The sequence below is a fragment of the Colletotrichum fructicola genome, assembly GCF_000319635.2.
Source record: "Colletotrichum fructicola Nara gc5 chromosome Unknown KSG_Nara_v1_contig01, whole genome shotgun sequence".
NCBI classification, from domain to species: domain Eukaryota; kingdom Fungi; phylum Ascomycota; class Sordariomycetes; order Glomerellales; family Glomerellaceae; genus Colletotrichum; species Colletotrichum fructicola.
This window is the reverse complement of record NW_027094051.1, coordinates 2,174,220-2,195,147: the sequence shown is the minus strand read 5'-3', so window position 1 is coordinate 2,195,147 and position 20,928 is coordinate 2,174,220. Positions and strand designations below refer to the sequence as shown.

Sequence of the window (20,928 nt, the reverse complement as noted above, 5' to 3'; positions counted from 1 at the left end):
TTACTGCCAGCCACGCCAACCTCACTAGATACGTGTAGTCTTCACAACAACATCATCACCAGAAGCACGGAATGGAACTGCAAGAACGTGTTCATGGATAAACATCAAAACTTTTATATTACACTAGGAGCCGATCCCTAAACGCCGAAGTCCTCATGGCCAATATTTTGCCCCGCCGAATAATGACATTCACGGGGAGAAGGTATACTTACTCCATTCTGCGTCGCAAAGCATGGTATCGTTCCAAGTTCAAGAGTAACCGAAGGAGAGAAAACGCCTGACCAGCCACATCAACAGAATACCCATAGGTAGACTGCCGAGAGCAACCCCCAGAGCCCACAGAAGCCATCTTCATCGTCAAAGTTGATCCCCTCGCGGACATGTCTGAGTATACAGACACACAAGATTCTTCCCAACTTTTGGATAATAAGCCATCTGCCCACTGTGAAGATGTTGCTTATGCAACATGTGCCCTCTTGGTCAACCCACAATAGCGTACAGATCCCACAATATGCCTCTGTGATATGCAAGAGACGCCACAAGCCCACGGTCAAAGTGAAATGCCCTCAGGTCCATCATGTCTCCAAGGAGACTGCTCTCAAAGCCCACAGTCCCCGCGGGGAAGAAACTTGTCTCGAACCGACAGCCCACGAAGCCCACAGTGTGTACCCGCGATATATGCCCTCTGAAGTATCATCATCATCGTGCGGCTTGCGTCACCATTTAGAAGGTGATCTTGGAGCCCTTGAAGTCACCAAAGCCACCACGGTTGGTGGAGGAGAATCCACCACGGCCACCGCCGCGACCACCACCACGTCCACCGAAGTTGCCACGGCCACCACCACGACCGCCACCACGGCCTCCGAAGCCACCGCGGCCACCACCACGGCCACCACCGCCGTCACGGTTAGGCTTCTGGCCAGCAAAGTCCAGACGGACGGCACGGCCGCTGCGGCCCTCACCGAGGTACTGGCCGTTGAGCTGAGAGAAGGCAGACTTGGCGTCCTCAATGCTGTTGAAAGAAACGTAGCCGAAACCCTTCAGGTTGCCGCTGTCACTATTGACGTTGTTAGTCTTGAGGATCTTTGAACACCATGATGTGGTATGACTTACGGGTCGGTAGGCAGGCGAACGCTGGCAACCTCGGCAACCTCGCTGAAGAAAGCGTGGACAGTGTCCTGGTCGGTGTCGAAAGGCAGGTTACCGACGAACAGAGTCTCGGACTCGGGGCTAACGGTGTCACCGTGCTTCTGGGCGCGGTCCTGGGCACGAGCCTGGTGGTTGCCGTCGCCGGCGGGCTTCTGGCCAGAGAAGTCGATGTTCATGGCGCGGCCAGCGAGGTCCTTTCCTTGGGAGGCCTCGAGAGCGGCGGCAGCGGCCTCAGGGTTGCCGAAGTCGACGTAGCCGAAGCCACGGCTGCGGCCAGTCTGCTTGTCGGTGACGACGCGGGCACCAGTCAGGTCGGGGAACTCCTGGAAGGCCTCGTAGAGGGTGTTGTCATCGACAGCCCAGGCAAGGGAGCCAACGAAGAGGGTAGAGCTCTTGTCGGAGATGTCGGTGCGGGCCTTCTTGCCGGGGACGACGGGGTCATCCAGGGCCTTGCGCTTCTTGGAGGGCTCCTCGGTCTTGGTCTCAGTCTCCGAGGCTTCCTTAGAGTCGGAGGAGTCCTCCTCCTCATCGGAGTCGGAAGAGTCAGAGTCGGAGTCGGAGTCGGAAGACTGTCGGGAGCTATTAGTGGATGTTGACACAGCAGGCGAAGTTGGTGCTTACCTCGGCCTTCTTCTCAGCCTTCTTCTCGGTCTTCTCGTCCTCGGAGTCGTCAGAGTCCTCCTCGCTGGAGTCGCTGTCGGAAGACTCGTCCTTCTTGGCGGCGCCGTTGGTCTTAGCGACACCGTTGGCCTTGGCCTTGGGCTTGGGGGCCTCCTCCTCAGACTCGGAGGAGTCGGAGTCAGAGTCGGAAGCCTCAGACTCGCTGTCGGAGGACTCGGCAGCCTTCTTGGCGGCGGCCTTGGGAGCGGCCTTCTTGGCAGCAGGCTTCTCCTCCTCAGAGTCGGAAGAGTCGCTGGAGTCGGACTCCTCCTCCTCCTCGGACTCGCTGCTGTTGGAGGACTCAGACTCGGACTCAGGCTCGACGACCTTCTTGGCCTTCTTCTTCTCCTTGGTGGCGAGGTCCTTGGCGATAGCCTTGGACTTGGCCTTGGGGCTCTCAGAAGCCTTAGAGACGCCGGCGTTCTTCACCTTGGTGAGAGGGTCAGCGGCCTTGCTGCCCTTGGTGGTAGACTTGGTCTTGCCCATTGTGATGTGTGTGGGTATAAAGGATTAAGGGTATAGAGAGAGGGAAGTAAGGATAGAAGGATGGAAAAGAGCAGGAGAAAGGCTTTTTTCCAGAGATGGGAGGATGCTCGAGGAAAACTTCAGAGGTGTCTCGAGGTGGTAGCTTGACTTATAAGGCCAGGGTCCGGTGGTTGGGGCGAAGGGTCCTGCGACAGAGATTTTTTTTTGCGATTTGCCAACTTTTCAGCGGGGCGCCCGCGACTGGCGCGGGCGGTGAGCGAGGGGCTGCATGAGCGGTGGGTACGTACCGAAAGCCGTAGCTGAGTCGTGTGCCTGGGGGAGGCTTCGGGCCTGTAGCCTGCGAATTAAGGCCGCCGCATTCTGCTGACCTTTAGCTTGCTCCTCCAGTCCCGGTGCAGCCCATGCCAGCCAACCAACCCGGTCCCGAAATCGATCACCACCAAAGCTCAACGTCTCGCCGCGACGCACCCCTCGACCTCCGGTGCCCCATTGACCAATTCGACCCCGTTCCACCCGAGACGACTCGATCCCACCACCAGTCAAGATGCCGACCCCCGAGTCCGAGATGTTCCTGGCCCAGAAGCCCAAGGTCCCGCCGACCTTCGACGGCGTCGACTACGACGACACCAAGGCGTTCAAGCAGGCACAGGACGCCATCATCCGCGAGCAATGGGTCGGCGCCATGATGTTGCGTCTCGTCGGTGAGGAGTTGGGCAAGTGCTACAAGAAAGAGGGCGTCAACCACTTGGAGAAGTGCGGCCATCTGAGGGGTTAGTCTCATCCGGCGCGAGGGCTTGTTGGACAGCAACAGGCAGAGTCAATCCGTTCAGGAGGTCGAACTGCTGACGCATGAATACAGAAAAGTACCTTGAGCTGTTGAAGGAGAAGAAGGTTAAGGGCACACTGTTCCAGCAGCAGAACTACATCACCAAGCAGGCATGAATGAACTATGTCTAGGCGTGATGGTTTATGAGCGTTCCGATGCGGAATACGGCGTCGCTTTGATAGAGGTTCCCGTTGACAACTGGAAGGGAAACGGAGGACCTGGGCCATTTCAATATCATGGCAATTGGCCGCGTGATGGAGATATCCCTCGCGCTATATGTACAAACGAATCAATCAAGGCTTTTTGAAGTTATGCACTTATCCGACACGGATATTGATTTGCAGACGAAAATGTCTGGATCAGTTGCTACTACTCGAGAAATGGTTCAAAACTTGAAAACGCACTCAATTGATTGTTCAATGGGCCCTGAAAAACCTCGAGGAGTGTATTGCAGCATGTCTGTAGCTTCGGTGCACATCACTTGACGTGGGCCTCCGACGCCGGGTGCGCAACAGGCCCGTCCGGCCCGCCCCAGAATTTTTCCACCGCACCCCAAGCTCAAGCTCACGCATTTCGCAACACCACGACCAGGACCCCTCCTCCGTCGACGACCAATACCAAGCGCGCCGTTCCCGTCCCGTCGCGTGCACATATCAGAGAACCAGCATGATTTGCAGAACATGTATGCGGCGAGCCACGGCTCTGCCCCGTCTCCAGCCCAGCGCCGGCGCCCTCCTCGTCAGACCTTTCTCCCTCTCAGCGCGGACAAAAAACGCCGCCGCTGGCACCTCTGCCGCTCCCGATGCTGCGCCAGCACCCCCCGCCAACCCGGAGGCCCCCCCGAAGCTGTCCAACATCAAAGACGACACCGTCAAGACGCCTGCGAAGCCAGTGTCCTCGTGCCCCGCCGGCACCATCCTCAACGGCCTGAACTACACAAAGGGCAAGACGGATCCCGTTGCCCTGCCTGATGAGGAGTACCCCGACTGGTTGTGGACATGCCTCGAGACCAAGAAGGAGACTACAGAGTCTGCGGATGATCTCGCCGCCGAGATGTTCTGTATGTGTGCCCGCCGATCAGACCTAGGAAACGGCTCTTGTGATCTAGTTCCTTTGCTAACATGCCCATGCGCCCACCAGCCAAATCCAAGAAGCAACGTAAGCTTGCTGCCAAGCGCCAAAAGGCCATCGAAGCCAAGCTCCTCGCCTCCGGTGATACGGAGGCTCTCGCTCCCAAGATCCCCATGCCGCAGCAGTCCATCAACTTGCCCGGAGAAAAGGGCAAGGACGTTACGCACAACCTGCAAGCCCTGGAGAAGAGAGAAGACCTGCGCAAGGCGATGCGCAAGGAGCGCAAGGCCAAGATTAAGGAGACTAACTACCTCAAGTCTATGTAAACATGGTCTGTGGTGAAGGTGTGGGCATTCACGGGATTGCGGCGGTCGCGGGCTTGGTCATGTACCATAGAGAGCATGAAAAAGGTGGTTTGGCTCTTGTAAAATATCTACTGTCGGCGTTGCCGGCTCTTATATCATCACTTCAATGACGCAACTAGAGGAGAAAGGACGTTGCAAAGCACCTTGGCTTTCAATATTATGCTTATGTGCCTATGATTCTGCTCTAGGCATACATAGCTGTAGAAATGTGTGTGTATGTGACCCACGACAGAGGTCAAACCATTTTGAAGAATGCCCCACGCTATTCCCAGTGCTTCGATGACACCAACTAGTCCTCATCCTCTTCCTCTTCTCCTATAGAGGTCATCTTGAGATGAAGCTCTGCCTTAAGGTCCTTGAGACGAGACTCCACGCGGCCACGCAAGATCTTGTTGCTTATTGTAGCCATCTCAGCCTCCTTCTTGCTGATTTCATTCTTGAGTTGTGTAATGTCTTCACGGACGGCCTTGACTTCATCCAGACGGGCTCTGTCGTCGTCATCTTCATCGTCGTCGTCGTCGTCGTCCTCATCTTCTTCGCTCACAGCGGATTCCTCTCCATCGCCACTGTCTTGCGCGTTGGCCGCTGGTGTACCGGTGTTCATCGTCATCGGCGTAGCTGCCTCAAACTGTGTTGCCGGCGTTCCAACCTCGGTTGTTGGTTGATTCATCTCCTCCTCAAAGGCAGCCTCCAGCTCAGCTTCAAGGTCATCGTCAAACAGTTCGCCGTTAGCGTAACCCTCGGCCGGGAAGTAGCCACTATCGTCTGCCTCGCCATCGGCATCTTGTTCGTCTTCGGAGTACTCCTCGTACGTGGGTTTGTTCTCATCGATGAGTTCGTACTTGGAGGATACAGCAGCCGCGTCGGCCGCTAAAAGCTTCTTAACCTCATTTTCCTTCAGTTCGATCTCCGACCGACTAATGACCTTTGCAAATCTCTGATTGGCAGCGTCGTGCATGGGCGGTGTCAGACCGTGAGGCCATTTGAATCCGGGTTGGATCATCGGCGGTAACGGTACCTTCCTCGCCTCATCCTCACTCTTGACTTGTTGAAAGACGAGAAGCATGTGGCAAATGTCGGCCGACTTCATGAAGGTTTTCCTGTCCCAAGACTTCATGCCCTCTGTGATGGTTGGCAACTCCACCATGACTGCCGCGTAATGCTGGCCTTTGACTATAACCAAAGCGCGTCGGCTTTCGTCGTCGATAAACTTGATGGCAATATCCGCGCCGCCGTCTTTTCGTGCCACACCGACCTTTCCTTCCTCTATACATTTCCTGACATATTCGCAGTGTTCGCCGGGCATCATACGCAAGATGAACTGTTCCTCGATGACGGGGTCCTTCTCTTGGTCGCTAGCCTCCGAATCGTAGCCATCGCCGGGGGGGTGAACTGGTGGTTTGCCTTTGGCCTTAACCACAATGTGACGGTTGCCTGGAGTCGCCACGGTAGGCGTTTTGAGGAGCTTAATCTTCTTCGCCGACCGGCTTAAGCCATCGTCGTCGATCTCGTCTTGTTCGCGCTTCTTCGATTCGATGAGCTTGCTCGTTGGCTTCGGTTGACGTCCTGCCTTCGTCTTCACAGGTTTCGGTGTGTCGGCGCTGGCGGGCGTTGGCGGTTGTGAGGGTTTGAGCTTGATCTTCGTTGTCGAGAGAGGAGTCGACACTGACGGCGTCGCGGGCGCCCCGTTTGGTTCGCTGAATGATGCCTTGAGCTTCAACTTGGGTCGCGGCGGCGGCGGCGGAGCGCTTATGTCAGGCATATTGAGGAAGGTGTAGTAGGGAAAGACTTGGATATATCGATTTCGGATGCGCTGCGGGATTCACGAGATGTGGCGATGGGTGAAGCTTTCGCGCCAGGGGTGGCAGGCGCCGGTCGGAGCCTCCCTCGTGACTAGGCGGATCGCATTCGGAGATGGTAGGTAGCGTATGAAGCAGAGTGCCGCGACAAAACACTTGCTAACGATGGGATTTGTCGACCGTGGAGGCTGTTTGGAATGGAAAACCCGGAGTCGTCGCGGAAAGTTCTCTGGGTCCGGTCCTTCCTGTTGGCTTGGAGGTGTGGCGCACCGTCCCTGGACTTCCAGATTCAATGGACTGTTGCAGCGCGGGAAAGGTGCCTGGGCGAGGTATCTGGGGTACCTAGTGCCGCAGCCTTGCAGGACACGCGTGGTAAGTTTTAGCGTGACAAACACACCATTCGCGCCAAACTCCACTGACAAGGTAGGGGGCGCACAGACGTTCCTCGTCTAGGAGACGTTATCACCATTTTCCATTCTATGACTGAAGAGACTCTATTCATATCTAGAATAATGATCGAACCGGGAACTCTGCTACGGAATATAATTTATGTCAGGTCTCCCAATGCGCCTCATTCTCGCCAAGCAAATACCCATAGGCCCAAAGCCTTTTAATCACCCAGCACCTAGCGAAAAACTTCTCTCCCCATCCTTCAGTTCTAGTCCTCGCCAACATCAATGGAACTGGCGACTCGCGAGACATCCTCCCATTTCAAAGTACCTCCCACAGCAACAACATGTCGCCAACCATATTTGCTTTTCTTTCCCTCTCTTAGATAATCCGGCAGCACTGTGAGCAGTTCCAGTTGGAACTTCTGAGAAATTTCGAAGTCGGAAATGTTCTCGATGAACTTGTACACGAATGCTCGCACTGCATTGAAGTTTGTGGATTTCAGCTGCAGATATGCTTCATGAGCATCCTTCTGGTGCTGGCGAAACTCTTCCATTCGAGTCTTGGACGCCTTCTCGCGACTGTTGCCAGAGGCTGACTGCTTTGGCCTGGTTTTCGATCGAGTTTGCGTCGGCTTCGGGGAGCTAGACTGTGGGTGCCCGCGCGTATCTAAGTCGACCACTGGCGAAAGTCCATCCTCTTTTCTTCGCTTCACTGCTACTGCCTCATCTTACAGCGGTCAGCTCATCTGCGAAACCTGATTCCTTGTCGACTTACCTGTCGTGATAGGTCGTTTGAGGTCGCGAATTACTGGCAACGCTGGTGCTGGCGCAGTCTGTTGGCCTGATCTCAGATCTAGGTTCCTTTGAAGATTACGGATGTCGTGTTGCACTGTTTCGGCATTTGCGTTTTGTGTGGTCTTTTGTGTATCAAGTTGGCGCTGCATTGCGTCTAGCCTTGCTTCCAATCGCTCCTCTGACTGGCGTAGCTTCTTCATGAACGCCGATGTCTGACCTTTGAGCTGCTTTTCTAAGGCGTTGAGTTCTGCTTGAAAAGTGGTCCGAAAGTCCTCCTTCTCCTTCTCGCTGGTGTCGAGCCGTTTCTCAAAGTCCTCTTGCTTCTGGCGCTGCTTCCAGAGCTGATCATAGAGATTGTAGTACAGCAGCGTGTCTGGTACGATCGGACCATTGCCAGGAGCCTGCGCATAATGGTTACCATGATTTCACGGACCCTCTTCTGGCCAGATCAACGAAAGATTGGAAGGGACTGCTTTTACCGGCGTGGAAGAGGATGTCATTTGATCCGTTGTCATTGGTTTGGCGGGATAGGTCACGCTCATTCTGATTGAATTGTTGAACGAATCTCGGGTTCGCGACGGGAATACAAGACAGCAGCTTCTGGATATCAAAGATTAAGGGGAACGTGGCTAGATTGGAAAATAGAAATCGGAAACGAATGTGAGAAGAAGCCCATTCAGCAGTAAAAAAGACGCGGGGAGGGATACGGCCGGCACTGTGCATCGGTCGGCGTTGGGAATCAAACGAAGGGCTCTGAGAATGGGAGAGGGGAAGTTTAACGACGGAAGGAAGGCAGGCACGTACTAGGGCAGGTGACGGGCTCCAAGGCAAGCGCCGGTGCAGGCCAAGGACTGCCTTTTACCTCATATAAGTACCTTGTTTTGGGAAAGAAGGCCCTCGCCTTTAGTCTCCGGCGGCAGGAGTCTCCCCTTAGCACCTTCCTCGGTTGCGGTGACGAGGAAGGAAGCCCCTCTTCAGCAATTCTGTTGACACGCAACTTCTTGGCCTATCTGAAATGTCATGTTGTACTCACCTCCTGTTCAAGGACTCCAAAGGCACAGGAACTGGGCGGCTGAGTACCGATCAAAGTATGCATCTTCGACGTAGCCCGGCAACGAAACAATGCGATTGAGCGAATTCCATGAGTTGCAAATTAGGGTAGGGTAGTTAGTCGCCTTCCATTATTTCCGTCCAATATCCCAGAACGCGCCGTTCAAACGTGTGCTTGCCCATTCGTCCCTGCCCTCGTCCCGTTCAGACTAGCAGCCGGTTCCTTCCCGTGTCTCGACGACACCCCCTGTCTTGAGTTCCTTCCCTGCGAGGAAGACTCGCCATCCTCAACAGCAGTCGATGCTCTGCGGTTGGGATCGGTTCTGTTCCCCTTGACGGCAGTCCACTTGCCCACGCTCGTTCCCTTTTCGCGCTCCTCAGCGATCCATCCCAGAAAGAGCGCCACGTCTTTGGCAACCACACCAAGGACAGCTCTGGCCTGTATCCAAGCAGGCAAGACCCCCTTTGCGTCCGATGCCGTTGCCATGATCCATTCGATTGCGCCCGTTGGCGTCTTCCTCACTCTCTCGACGCTCACATAGGCTGCCATGACGATCCCCTTCTCCTTCACCAGTCCGCCGTAGTCCGCCTTGTCGAGATCTGCCATGGGGATGGACACGACGATGAACTCGTCGGCTTCTCTAGCCTTTGCCGTAATGATCAACTCGGGAAATACGCGGTTCTTCAGCGGCATCCCGAGTTTGTGTTTGATCTCAAATACGCCGACCCTGAAGTCGTCCCACGTCGAGCCGCCCTCTTCAACAGCGACCCCGGCACAATCCCAGGCCAGCGCCTCTCTCGCCTCCATGACATTCGGAGTAAACGCCTTCTCGGCCTCAACATGGTCGTCCTTGAAGCACTTTACAAACTCCTCCCAAGCCGCAGTCCCCTTCGAGGGCCTGTCCTTGTGAATACTCCTCCGACAAGCCCACGTCTCAGGAGCATCCACGCCATTAGACAGACTGTTCCTTGCCGCCTCCTTTTCGAGCTCTGCGGCGGGGATAACGCGCTCGTACAGCTCAACCTGCGCCGTCGACTCAGGGTAGGACTTGGTGCCCTTCGCCTTCCACTCACTTGGCCGTGCAGTACCATCCTTGGGCGCGACGGCATCGATAAAAGGGACGGCTTCCTGCAGCACGGCGATGAGGAACGGCGCCAAGTCGGCCGTAGTTGCGCTCGGCGCCGGGAGCTGCTCCGTCCGGAGGCCCCATAGCCGAACCAGGGGCCCCAGGTTCTCGTCCTCCGCGCTCATTCCGACTGTCGGCGTTGGGCGTAGATCCCGGATTCTTTGACGAGTAATGCGACCGCACGAATTTGCCGTCGCAGGGCGAATCTTTGGGCTGTTTATCTTTCACGCGGTAACCTCGATATATATCGAGTGACGACGGACGGTTCGGGATGCAATTGACGTTGGATGCGACGTCAAGGGATAAACTCAAAAAACCCCACGCCAGTTGTACGCGGCTGTTCGTAAGGCGATTGCGTGAGTGACGGCTCTGGGTATGAGTGAGCCTAAGGTGTAGGATTGGGATGAGGCGAAGGTTGAGAAGGGGGGATGTCCCGGTCTGAGACGTCGTCCAGACCACCCCAGTTACCGCACTGACTTTGAAACAAAACGCTGTGCCGACCGACCGAGCAAGTCCCAGCATGGGGAAGTCGTCAACATCACCATCCGGCCGGGCCCCGCACGGGGACACAGTACGGCCTGTGAGCTTAAACTTCTGATTGACAATATACGTCAAATTCATCAGCGCGGTTACGGTTTGCGCCACGGGGATCGGCAATTTTTTTCTTTCTTTGGTGGGATTGATGGATGTTGGTCGTGATGTCATAACGTCTTTTGTATTAATATTATTCGACAGCGACCATCTTTAGTCTGCCATCTGCGCCGTAGCCTCATGTCTATGTCTTTTTCTTGTCTCCGGCCATGTGATATAGTCATAATGGCTTACAATATACATTCCCTAAAACCCAAAATCTGACCAAATCCCGCTCCCACCAAAACTTACGCCTCACGCTTCTCCCAGTAAATGTTGGCAGGCTCCAGAGGCCGTGAGAAGAGAGAGGCATAGTCTGTGCCGATGAGCTTGTCGCTGCCGTCGGCGTTGCGGAACTTGAATTCTCTCACGATCATGGCGGTAATGGTCTGCAGCTGCACGTTGGCAAACTGCTCGCCGATGCAACGGTGACGGCCGGCGCCGAAGGGCAGGTAGGGCGACGCGGCACCCTTGCTGACCAAACCGTAACCGTAATCAACCTTCTCTTCGTCCTCGGCATCCTTGCCGCCAATCTTCGGGGCGTTGGGAGAGTCGGCCTCCCAGCGGTGGGGGTCCCAGACCTCAGGGTTGGGGAAGTAGGCGGGATCGGTTCCAGAGACTCCGGGGGCGGCGAGAAGGGTGTGGCTGGTGGGGATAACGAACTTGGTGCCGGGGACGGGCATGGGAGACTTGACGGCGCGCATGATGGAGTGGATGGGAGCGTGCAGGCGGAGGGTCTCCTTGATGATGGCCTGGTTGAGGGGCAGCTTTGCGAGGTCCTCGTACTTGAGGGGAGGCAAGTCCGCGCCGAGAACGCGGACTTGCTCCTGGTAGAGCTCCTCCATGATCTGGGGGTACTGGGCGAGACGGAGCATAATCCAGGAGCTGGTGGAAGACGAAGAGTGCTGGCCGGCCATGAGGAGGGCGATCATCATGTGGGCGATCTCGTGGTCGGGGACCTTGGTGCCGTTCTTGTAGGTGGAGTTCATAAGGTGGGACATGATGTCAAGACCGTCAGTGCGGCCGTTGTCGCGGCGGTCCTTGATGGTGTCCATGTAGATCTGAGCAACGGTGCGCTGGGCGTGATCGCGCTTCTTGTTCCAGGGGAGAGGCGCCCAGTGCAGGGTGAAGTTGATGGGGGTGAAGCCCATGTCGAGGTCGTGGTACAGAGCAGCGAGGGTCTCGTCGAACTTGTTGCGGATCTCGGCACCCTGGAGCGCGTGGGAAGCGGTGAAAATGGTGATCTCGGCCATCTTCGGAGGCAGGTTGACGACGCCGGAGTTGGCCTTGAAGTCAGGGTTGCGCTTGAAGTAGTTGGAAACCTCGTCGGCGATGATAGGGACGTAGGAGCGGAAGGCCTCGGTGGTCAGGGCGATCTTCATGAACTGGAGGGGCGGGAGCTGTCAGCAACAAAGCTTCCGGCGGGAGAGTTTCCGCGGCAATGTACCTTCTTCTGCTCCATGAGCTTGGCGTTGGGGCAGTCGTAGACGACGTCGCGTCCAAAGACAGGAGTGGTCAAGACGGTGTAGATCTCCTCGGCGTTCACATCCTTGAGCTTGCCGTTGAGAATGAAGTCGTTGCCCTGGGGGCCGACGGCGACGGTGGTTCTCTTGCCAAGGAGGACGAAAGTGAAGATATCACCATACTGTCAGGGTGATGCTTGTCAGTACGGGAGGCTTGTTCCGGAAGTTTATTGCGACACTGGGAGTTTTAGGGTGCGCATACCTTTTCACGGTTGACCTTGAAGAAGGTCGGGGGGTCCATGCCATATGTGATGGTGCTGCCGACGAAGGGGAACCAGTGGAAGACCAGAGGAGGCTCGTTGGCGTTCTTGAAGAGGGCCTGGGACAAGACATTGAGGACGACGGAGAGGACGATGACGGCGAAGAAGCCGACGGTGACCTGCAGACCAGTTCCCAGATTCTGGAACTGGTCCGACAATGGTCCTGCGACCTCCTGCAGGAGACCCATCCTCGAGGGCGCGAAAAGGGGTCGCTGGTAGTGTGAAGGGAAGCGAAGAAGGAGCCAATTGAACGCGGATTGGCGATGTCGTCGAGTTTGGCTTCGATCGCAACTTTCTTGACCGGAGGTAGCACACGAGCAGCAGTGGCGCGAGAGAGAGCAGAGGGCGTGGGTTATCGAGAAGGGGGGGCTACAGAGGTGGTTTTAAATTATCACATAGTGAGATTAGATATCTGCCGCGTTTTGTTGGGTCCCACATTTTTGCGCAAGCAACCTGCGCGATGAGCGAGCCAATGCATGGTCCATATGGGAAAGCTCCCGGCGGTCAAGCGCATCTCGCATATCCATGGAGCCCAGAAGCTGTGACATCTGGCCAGTGGCACGGTAGCCACCCGCAACGCATTTTGGGGGCGTCTGTCACAGGGCCCCTAGGCCGTCCCTAGATCGTCCCTAGTGCCTAGAAGGCCTGAGCCGCTCAGTGCACCTGCCAGGAAACAGGATGCATGGCTTGAATTTTTTTTAATTTTTTGCCTACCTTTCCTGCCAGACCTTTGCGGCTTGCCCCTTAGTGCTTTGGAGACTGTTGCTCCAGCTTGCATGTTGCGCCAGAAAATCGGGAGCAAGGGTGCCGGATGGGCCAATGAGTTGGCACCGGCTACCGACCAACGACGGGCCGTTCGTATTCGTATAAAGAGACCCTCACTGCCTAATCGAGCATTGGGAGACGGGAATGATTCGATAGAAGGCCAACACCGAGAACTCTAGAAGCAAGTCTTTCAATGCGATGAAGCCACTTTCAAATTGCCCCCATCCAGTCGCCAATTTACGCCCTTTTCCACCTTTGAAACACTGTTGTCGTCAAGGGCTTCTGGTGCCCTCCGTCTTCGATTCGCTAGAAACTACCCCAGCCGACCCTCGTCCCTGTTGGCGGAAATCTGCGAATCTGCCCGAGGCAGGTACGGATAATACAGCGTCCAACGGTGGAATCCTGAGGTGGTCTGTGGCCACTCACATGCTCGCAATTGCCAACCTGGAACCCGAATAAGAATCCGAGGGCCAACCTCACCACCATCTCCATCTGCGCCTCATCATCGCACATATCCTGTATTTCCGATGGGACTCAAGCTTTTGCCATGTCTTCAGCTTCGCAAGGTTCTGTCAACGTCAACTCTGCCATTGCATTCGTTGCCATCACTTCTTCCAGAGCGTGCGTCCGATATTCATCCTGGACGAGGGGCTGACAGTTGCCCCTCCATTCTTGACACTTGCTGGAGAGACAACGATTAGCTAATCGTCGTTCTTGCGTCAGCCACAACCAAACGTCATCAGATCAAACTCGTGTTACTCATCACGATTGTTCTTCGCGGATCTGTCACTAGTCTAGGATGCAGCTTAAGCTCCTGTCGTTTCTCTGAAGCATGAAACGGGCTCTCATCATTCTAGTTGACATCTCTGCAGCGTCTGGGCGTTTCTGCGAAGTTGGGAAACTGTTGCAGCTTGTCGACTTGATATTAGCCACTCCTCATTCACCGACTTTATTACCATGTCAATTGCAGGTTCCATCACCATGTTGTTTGACTGTCTTCAATCGAGAACACGTGGGAGATATTATGCCCTTGTCGCTGCTACGTACTGCGCTTTCTAATGTACGAGATACTAGGGATCAACTACATCTCATACTCCTTAGGTAAGATGGATGGGCTGCGGCAACTCGGATAGCACTCCAGTGTTCGCAATTGCGTTGCGGTAAGTTGGTACTCCAAGGACCCCGAGGGCCACAGGAGCCGAAACGAGGTGCGGGTACAAGCCCGCTTACAACAACTCGCCAAGCTCACGTTACTCGAGTTCCACGATGATATATCGACGATGGACATGCGTTTATGTGCTCGCGTCTATACTTTTTTTTCTCCTCTCTTACATAGATCTGGTGGACTTCTCCCTTTTTGACAGACATCGCCTAGCTGTTTATTGTTGACAGAAAGCCCAACGAAGGTCTGCTGGCTATCGCGCTGTTCCGAGGACATGTAGCTTGCTCGACTCGGCACAAGCGAGGTCATCCTTACAACGGTAGTGTACGCCTTCCAGACTGGAGTAGTTGCGTTGAAAATGACCAGAGTACTTGTTGCAAAGTGGTCTGCCATAGAGGGGTGGATGGCAGCCAGCAACGCTTTTCCCCGCACGAAAGCGAGAGACTGTGAATTCCAAACGATCATGATGCCTTTTCGTATGGCAGACGGTGTTGACAGTTTTGACGACATCAAGGTCGCGTTAATTGTTATCTAAATACCTCGTTCTTTTTATGTAGCTTCGGTTCGGAGCACTGCTAGGTTGAACCCGCTGTACTGGTTGAATGAAATCAATCCAATTCCGTGCTTACTTTTCATGTAAGATTGAATGTGAAGCTGCTTTCTAAATCGCTACCTTTGTCAAAGATCGTGTCTTGCCATCTGGAGCGCACCTGCCGGACTAGGTATGCACTCACGAGAGCCTCACCTGGGCGACGGAGGGCACCCCCAAAAGTCATACACGACCCGTAAAGACCACAGTAGTCACCATTAAAGGAGTACAACACTCCATTCGTGTCTATTTTGTCGTTTGGAGAGAACTGGACACTAGCAGCGCATTCACTTCGCTCCGTTTACATCGTGCTATTCCCAGGCTCAGCGGGCTGGCCAGCTTAACTATGGCGAACGACAGCGACAAAAGAGAGAGGCGAGAAAAGTTGACTGCAGAATGTCAACAGAGATCATATTATACCTCGGGCTATTAGATAAAAGCTCTGCTAGTACTTCACGTGAAGCAGAGAATAGTATCGATGGCCGAATGGTCTCGACACTGAACGGACGACAAGCGATCTCGACAACAAAGATAAAAAAACAAAAAAAGGAATCACCCTTTTCATGGCCCTCGACCTATTTCGAACGAGCGCCCCCCTCAGACTCAGTTTGCATCTCTGGAGGAGAATTTGTTTTAGCTATTCGCTTTTACCAACTGGGCCACTTGGTCCCAGCTGAACTGTTGAAAGATCATGGGACGAAAGCTGGCTAACTAGCTTCGGGGCTGGGGAGGAAGCTCACTTGGCAAGAGCAAGAGGTTTCATAGTGCCTGCCTGCCTGCCTGCCGTTTGTCGTGAGAGTTGGGTTGGCCCAGTCGACTACGCACGTCGCACGCTCGTCATCACCCACGACAAACACACCGCCGGAAACGTGAGAGAGAAGAGCAAGAAGAAAGTCCTTTCCGTATGACTTACTTCTTCTCTGAGAAATCAGCTCCAGCCGGTTGTATATGGATCTAGTCTCACGGCATGTCATCCGGCACTCCGCGTATTTTGTAAGGCGACCGCCACATGTGTGATGCAATATCGTTTACCCTAAACTGCGGATCATCGACATGATATATATATGACCATGTGCATGATCTGCGAGACCAATGCAATGCAAAGTAGATCAATCGTCCGGGGTCTATCTAAACCTCAGTCTTGACGTGGTCGCAAATAAACGGGTGAGGTCGACGATCCCCCGTGTTACGCAGCAAAGGGGCACCTGCCTCCAAGCGAGAAACAACACCAAGCAGCCGGCTGCACTACATCACCAACGGGTAGAAACATGCGTCCGGGCAGCGTAAGATGGTGACAGAACAAATCATTTAGCTGAAACCCAGACATGCCCCCTCCCCGCGTGATCCAGAACATATGCGCTTCTGGGGTTTGCGCATTAGTTTCTTTCACGGCAGCAAGAAATGGCACACAGATATAATTTTACTGTTTCTTTTATTTTGTTTTGCTTGCTAGCTAGCTATTGTCTCGAATGCAGCTGTGCCTCGAAGGTACACAGACCGCTTCGGTATCGTGGTATAGTGTTGTGTTTGTTTTGGTTTTTTTTGCGTGTAATATGATTAGATGTGGCAGTAACGACCGTCGGCTGTTTCTCTGTTCTCAGCCTTAATGCATGCGAAACGCTGCTCCTTGAAGCACGTTTGCAGAGGTATCTCTTTGATGAATCCCGGGAACCTTTAAAAATCAGAAACCATGTCCAAGTATTGCAAAGAAAAAGGAAAATAAAGACCGCATTTGCCTTCGCTGTTGACGCCGTACACCTGGAACCATGCAGATGAAGTAGATGTTGAATGCTGTCCTCATGGCTCGGCGGAGCGAGCCATACATGCCCTCCTGTCGAGTCTTCTTAGAAAGTAAGGCCAGTCCACCCGTACGGGCCGTCGACATTGATCCAGTTGTGGTGCTCCATTGCGCGCTCCCAACCCATCATGACGGCCAGCAGACGGCAGCCCATGGCACTGACGGTGCAGATGACCGTGTCACTAGCATCGGCCAGCACGGCCAGATCCATCAAATAGGCGCGGCCAACGTAGCTCCGGAGACGGAGCGCTTCGGCCGAGGGAGCTAGTTGCTTGTTCTTGGCTGTCGCAGCGTTGGAGGCACTCATGGAGGACAGGCCAAGGTTCCAGAACATGGCGGCAAAGAAGCCGCCCTCCCAGCCGAAAGCCTCATCCTCAAAGTGGTGCATGACATGCCTGTCGGGGGTAGCCTTGTGGACTTCCTGCTTGGACGCCAGGCGAATCTGCTCCTGTGCGCGCATAGAACCCTTGAAATCCTCCGCATCGTAGACTGTCGGGTCGTCGGAGGCAAGGACAATGAAGGACTTGCGCTTGGCGAGCTCGTCGTCACCCCCATCGACACCGGTGCCGTTGTGCTTGCTGTCAATGACCTCCTGAGCAGCGTTCGCAATGATCTCCATCGGAATGTAAGTGCCGTGGTACTGGTACTCGGTAGGGTGGCAGTCGCCATGTCGGACATGAACGCCGACAACGACGCCGTTGTTCGGGTTGCCGTTGCCAACAATAGTCTTGTCCCTGATTTCCTTGACACGCTTGCTGACGTACTGAGCGTCGTCCTTGTTGAGTTCCCAAAGAGCGCGGTATCCCTCGTGTGCCAGCTCAAACAGCTCCCGCAACCCCTGCTCGTCCTGTGCGCGGAAGTCGGAGTGAGGTTTGCTGATGGATCCCGCCCACATCTCCTTCGCTGTCTCGGATGTGACGACCAAGTGGCGAGCTCTGGGAGGACAGGGAATCATTTCGTGGCGGGGAGGAGGGCGGCAGAGGGGCACGGGAGGCGCTTGGAAGATATCGGTGTACTTGCCGTACGCCCAGCGAGAATCGTCGATGAAGAAGGCTCTACCTTGCCTCTTAGCGAGCCCGTAAAATGTCCAGAGCTGCATGATGGTGTGCCCAATGCCGGCGTCTGCAGTCTCCATGATGAAGGTCATGGAGCTTTCGCACACGGGCTTTTCAACCAGCGAGTCCTTGTTCTCCCCAACCAGGTCTCCATCGTGACCTTGACCCTTGCTTGGCCATTTGGCAGCGACGTCCGGGAGAAGACCGGTCTTTTGAGCTTCTGCAACGTCGATGAAGTACGGATCATTGGGGGCATCTTGACTCAAGAGGTTCTGATCAAGAATCTGAGTTCGGTGGCGCATGTCCCTAACGCGCGCGGCAACCTCCTTGCACTTCTTGCACATGTCCCCGTACTCCTTCACTGACAGCGGGAAGTCGTAGCTTGGAGGGATTGAAACGGTCCACTTGGATTTGCCACCGTGGTCGGACATGACGATTGGTGTGGGAAAGTCGGGTAGATCGTCTTGTCCAACCATCTCGAAATCATCGTGGGCCGAAAATGGTAGGTTGATGGAGGGGACGCCAAAGCTCGTTCGGAATGGGAAAGTCGCAAAGTAGAGCAGCAGCACCGTGAATGCGAGCCAAAATGTGAATCTGAATACACGAGTAGGTCGGGGGTGGATGGGTGACTTCCGGGGGGGCGGGATAAGCGCTGGTAGGCTTGGCGATGGTGGTGGGGAGGAGAAGAGGAGGTGGTTGAAGCTGAAGCGGGAGGAGGTGGCAGATAGAGGCACCTTTTCCCACTTTGAAGAGCCGGTGTGAGAGGCAGACCGTCGGAGGTTCATCCGCGGATCAGACACCGACAGCTTCGACTTGCTGAGGTCTAGAGGGGCTGGCATCTTTGCTCGCATTATATGCAACGGTTGGCGAAGAAATGTTGGTATCTTCAGAAGAAGTAAAAAAGGTCGTAGAGTCGTTCTGGTCGTTTTTGTCCACTAACACGGATCGAACCAATGGGTATCTTGGAAATTTGGGAGCTTCGACGGAATAAAAGAAGCTGAAACTTTTGAGAAGAGAATTTTGGGGTGCTTTTGGCGGTTTAGTTAAGGAGCGTCGGTGGGCGTCGAGCCTGGTTGTAGGTCATGGACGGGAGATGGCGGTCTTCCTTCTAGGAAGCGTTCATGATAGTAAACGGTTCCGGTGACAGTCGTACAGAAAGGAAGCCGAGGAGTGCAGGCGGCAATGCGGTGGTCAGCGCGGTGGAAGACGAGCAAAGCAGCTCCTGCGTATCCGTACAGCACGAGACCGAGGCCGGTGGCGCGGTCGGTCGAGGGAGAGGAAGGAAAAAAGAAGCTGAAGAAACCGGGGATGGCGGGGGTAAAGTACAGTAGTGGTAAGACTCGGCCGGAAGCTTGCCCTCGTTCTGGATGGACTCTACTTTTTTTTTCTGCTCGTTTGCAGCTCAGGGTTGCAGCTGCAGCAGCTTAAAGGGATCCAGCGGCAACAGAAAAGGAAATGGGCCCTTGTCCGAGATTTGGCAGAAAACGCAGTGAACAGGACCCAAGGGGAAGACCAAAGAGGACGAAAAGTGCGATCAACTGCGTGAAGTAAATGACCGATGGTGGGTCTTGGCGGCGATCATCAAGACCGGGGTCGAGGTTGTTGGAGCAGGTGGGAAGAGAAAGAGTGGGAGGAGACAGTTCCCTGTTGCCTGCGTCTGCGTTGGGATCGCTCCTTCGGCCGGGCTGAAGACGGAAGAAGACCAGAAGACTGGAGATTTTTTGGAGCCCAGAAACTGGAGAGAGGAGCCTGGAGACTGGTTCACCGAGACGAGACGGCTTTGTATGCCGGGCCGCATGTGATGGTGATGTATGTTGACGCGGTCCGTCTGTCTCGTCCAGTCTGTGGTATATTGTTTACAGCAATGCAACGACCGGCTGACGATTGCGGTGCCTGTTCTCGGCCCTTGTGGTCCCCTTTTTGCTGTCCTGCAAACTCTATCCGATGCCAGGCCAGTGACAGTCAGAATAGAAGGGAGCGCGGTGCTGCAAATCAATTGGATAGAAGCGAAGTAGGAGATGGGACGAGAGGGCTTGTTCGTCCGGGCTCTCTGACCTTGATACCTGGAATAACGGACGAGACGAGAGAGCACGGGTGGGGGGGAAGGGGGGGTGGTGCCGCAGTTTGGCCAGCAGCAGAGATGGTGGGGAAACGCGGAAGACGGGAGATGGGTGAACAAGAAGTATCGGCGTCAGAGCTTCCAGTGTGCCAGATCAACCAGTCATGCCGTGTCTTGTGTCTTGGTGCTGTCGGGTTCGTGTCAAGTCTCGTGCGAAGCTGCAGCGCCAGCGTCCATGGGATAAAGTGTATGTCAGGCGTTGGATCGTCTCTGGCTGGCTTGACTTGATTGACGTGTTTCGCCTGTCTTAAAGAAACCCACGGGCGTCGGGGCGTTGCGTTTGTAACAAAGGACAAAGCTGCGCTCTTAGCTGAGGGCAGTTGGTGCTATATTGTCTTGGACTCTCCCGCGTACTGTACGCTACTCGGTGCGACTGCAACAGGCAGCGCGCGTTGGACCAACCAACGAAACCGGCAAAAGCGAAACGAGTGCTCGACATATGACGATGGGCAAGGCGGACCGGACATGGAGCAGAGGGAGCAACAAAACGAGGAACCGAAGCTCCCGCGTGGCGGTGCGGCCGACGACGACTCGTGGGACTGGGACTGGGTTTGCGACTGCGGGAGTGCCGTCCGGCTTGTCGGTCACCTCACTCAACGCAGGGCTTGACGGCCAGCAACCAGGCGTGGATTAGGCTCGTCGGGTTTCCTCGAGCTGGAGAGGGCTTCGTGATCGACCCCCGAATAGAAACTCTTGGTTCAGGGTTTCCCCTCATCTTCAGCTCCCCTCTCTGCTGTCAGCTAACGGCTGGCGTAGCGTTGCGTAGCATTTTGTCCACTGCTGAGGCCCGAAGAAGGAAGAAGCCAGGGAGATCCTCACGGGATCGTCATACCCAAGCCGATCCATTGGTGACGAAGGAAGTCAGAGCCCTGCGCCGGCTCGCTGCCGTCTTTTCCCACTCCCGTCCTTGGTGACGCTTGACTCTCTGAGCCTGAGCCCCAAACCGATAGAAGCGAGTGTTACCACCAAAGAAGCCCCAATCCAGAGTCATGGATGAGGATGGGCCTCGGGTGGGTGTATCCGCTGTTGCGCCGTTGCAACTTTGCGCCGTTGTGCATATGAGCGAGCGGCGTTGGGACCTGGGCAGACAGGCGTTCCCGACATGAGAACCACAATACTGGACCTAGCGAACCGTTGTCAGCTCCGCCGTAGCAAGGCAGAAAAAGTGAAGGACAGCCAGAGAGAGGCGGAAAAAAAAAAAACCAGTGACCATCTGCAACACACAGCGAGAGAAGCGGCCAGGGGTCCAGGGCCTGTAGGCGCTGACAGAGGAAGCCCAAAAAGGAAGCCGGCGGTTCAAGGATGAT

The 20,928-nt window shown here is 55.0% G+C and overlaps 8 protein-coding genes across 8 annotated transcripts; 2 read left to right on the top strand and 6 right to left on the bottom strand.

Annotated features, from left to right (window-relative positions):
• Positions 1-723: 723 nt before the first annotated feature.
• gar2 lies at positions 724-2,295 on the bottom strand (the record flags this gene model as incomplete). Its single annotated transcript, XM_032032238.1, has 3 exons — positions 724-1,057; positions 1,114-1,718; positions 1,771-2,295. The coding sequence occupies 3 exons, from the start codon at positions 2,293-2,295 to the stop codon at positions 724-726; spliced, it is 1,464 nt and encodes a 487-aa protein (XP_031888522.1).
• Positions 2,296-2,839: 544 nt separating this feature from the next.
• CGGC5_v000627 (NADH-ubiquinone oxidoreductase 12 kDa subunit) lies at positions 2,840-3,237 on the top strand (the record flags this gene model as incomplete). Its single annotated transcript, XM_032032239.1, has 2 exons — positions 2,840-3,065; positions 3,155-3,237. 2 exons carry the CDS (start codon positions 2,840-2,842, stop codon positions 3,235-3,237), a joined length of 309 nt encoding a protein of 102 aa, XP_031888529.1.
• A 550-nt stretch (positions 3,238-3,787) lies between these two features.
• On the top strand, positions 3,788-4,518 carry CGGC5_v000626 (mitochondrial 54S ribosomal protein mL54; the record flags this gene model as incomplete). The annotated part of the gene is made up of 2 exons (XM_032032240.1): positions 3,788-4,181; positions 4,262-4,518. 2 exons carry the CDS (start codon positions 3,788-3,790, stop codon positions 4,516-4,518), a joined length of 651 nt encoding a protein of 216 aa, XP_031888530.1.
• A 328-nt stretch (positions 4,519-4,846) lies between these two features.
• Positions 4,847-6,319, bottom strand: taf7 (Transcription initiation factor TFIID subunit 7; the record flags this gene model as incomplete). The annotated part of the gene is made up of 1 exon (XM_032032242.1): positions 4,847-6,319. One exon carries the CDS (start codon positions 6,317-6,319, stop codon positions 4,847-4,849), a length of 1,473 nt encoding a protein of 490 aa, XP_031888322.1.
• A 695-nt stretch (positions 6,320-7,014) lies between these two features.
• On the bottom strand, positions 7,015-8,043 carry CGGC5_v000624 (uncharacterized protein; the record flags this gene model as incomplete). Its single annotated transcript, XM_032032243.1, has 3 exons — positions 7,015-7,475; positions 7,524-7,944; positions 8,023-8,043. The coding sequence occupies 3 exons, from the start codon at positions 8,041-8,043 to the stop codon at positions 7,015-7,017; spliced, it is 903 nt and encodes a 300-aa protein (XP_031888321.1).
• A 713-nt stretch (positions 8,044-8,756) lies between these two features.
• Positions 8,757-9,845, bottom strand: CGGC5_v000623 (uncharacterized protein; the record flags this gene model as incomplete). The annotated part of the gene is made up of 1 exon (XM_032032244.1): positions 8,757-9,845. The coding sequence occupies one exon, from the start codon at positions 9,843-9,845 to the stop codon at positions 8,757-8,759; it is 1,089 nt and encodes a 362-aa protein (XP_031888324.1).
• A 753-nt stretch (positions 9,846-10,598) lies between these two features.
• CGGC5_v000622 (Eburicol 14-alpha-demethylase) lies at positions 10,599-12,321 on the bottom strand (the record flags this gene model as incomplete). The annotated part of the gene is made up of 3 exons (XM_032032245.1): positions 10,599-11,735; positions 11,798-11,995; positions 12,076-12,321. The coding sequence occupies 3 exons, from the start codon at positions 12,319-12,321 to the stop codon at positions 10,599-10,601; spliced, it is 1,581 nt and encodes a 526-aa protein (XP_031888323.1).
• A 4,172-nt stretch (positions 12,322-16,493) lies between these two features.
• Positions 16,494-18,341, bottom strand: CGGC5_v000621 (uncharacterized protein; the record flags this gene model as incomplete). The annotated part of the gene is made up of 1 exon (XM_032032246.1): positions 16,494-18,341. One exon carries the CDS (start codon positions 18,339-18,341, stop codon positions 16,494-16,496), a length of 1,848 nt encoding a protein of 615 aa, XP_031888318.1.
• Between the last annotated feature and the right edge of the window lie 2,587 nt (positions 18,342-20,928).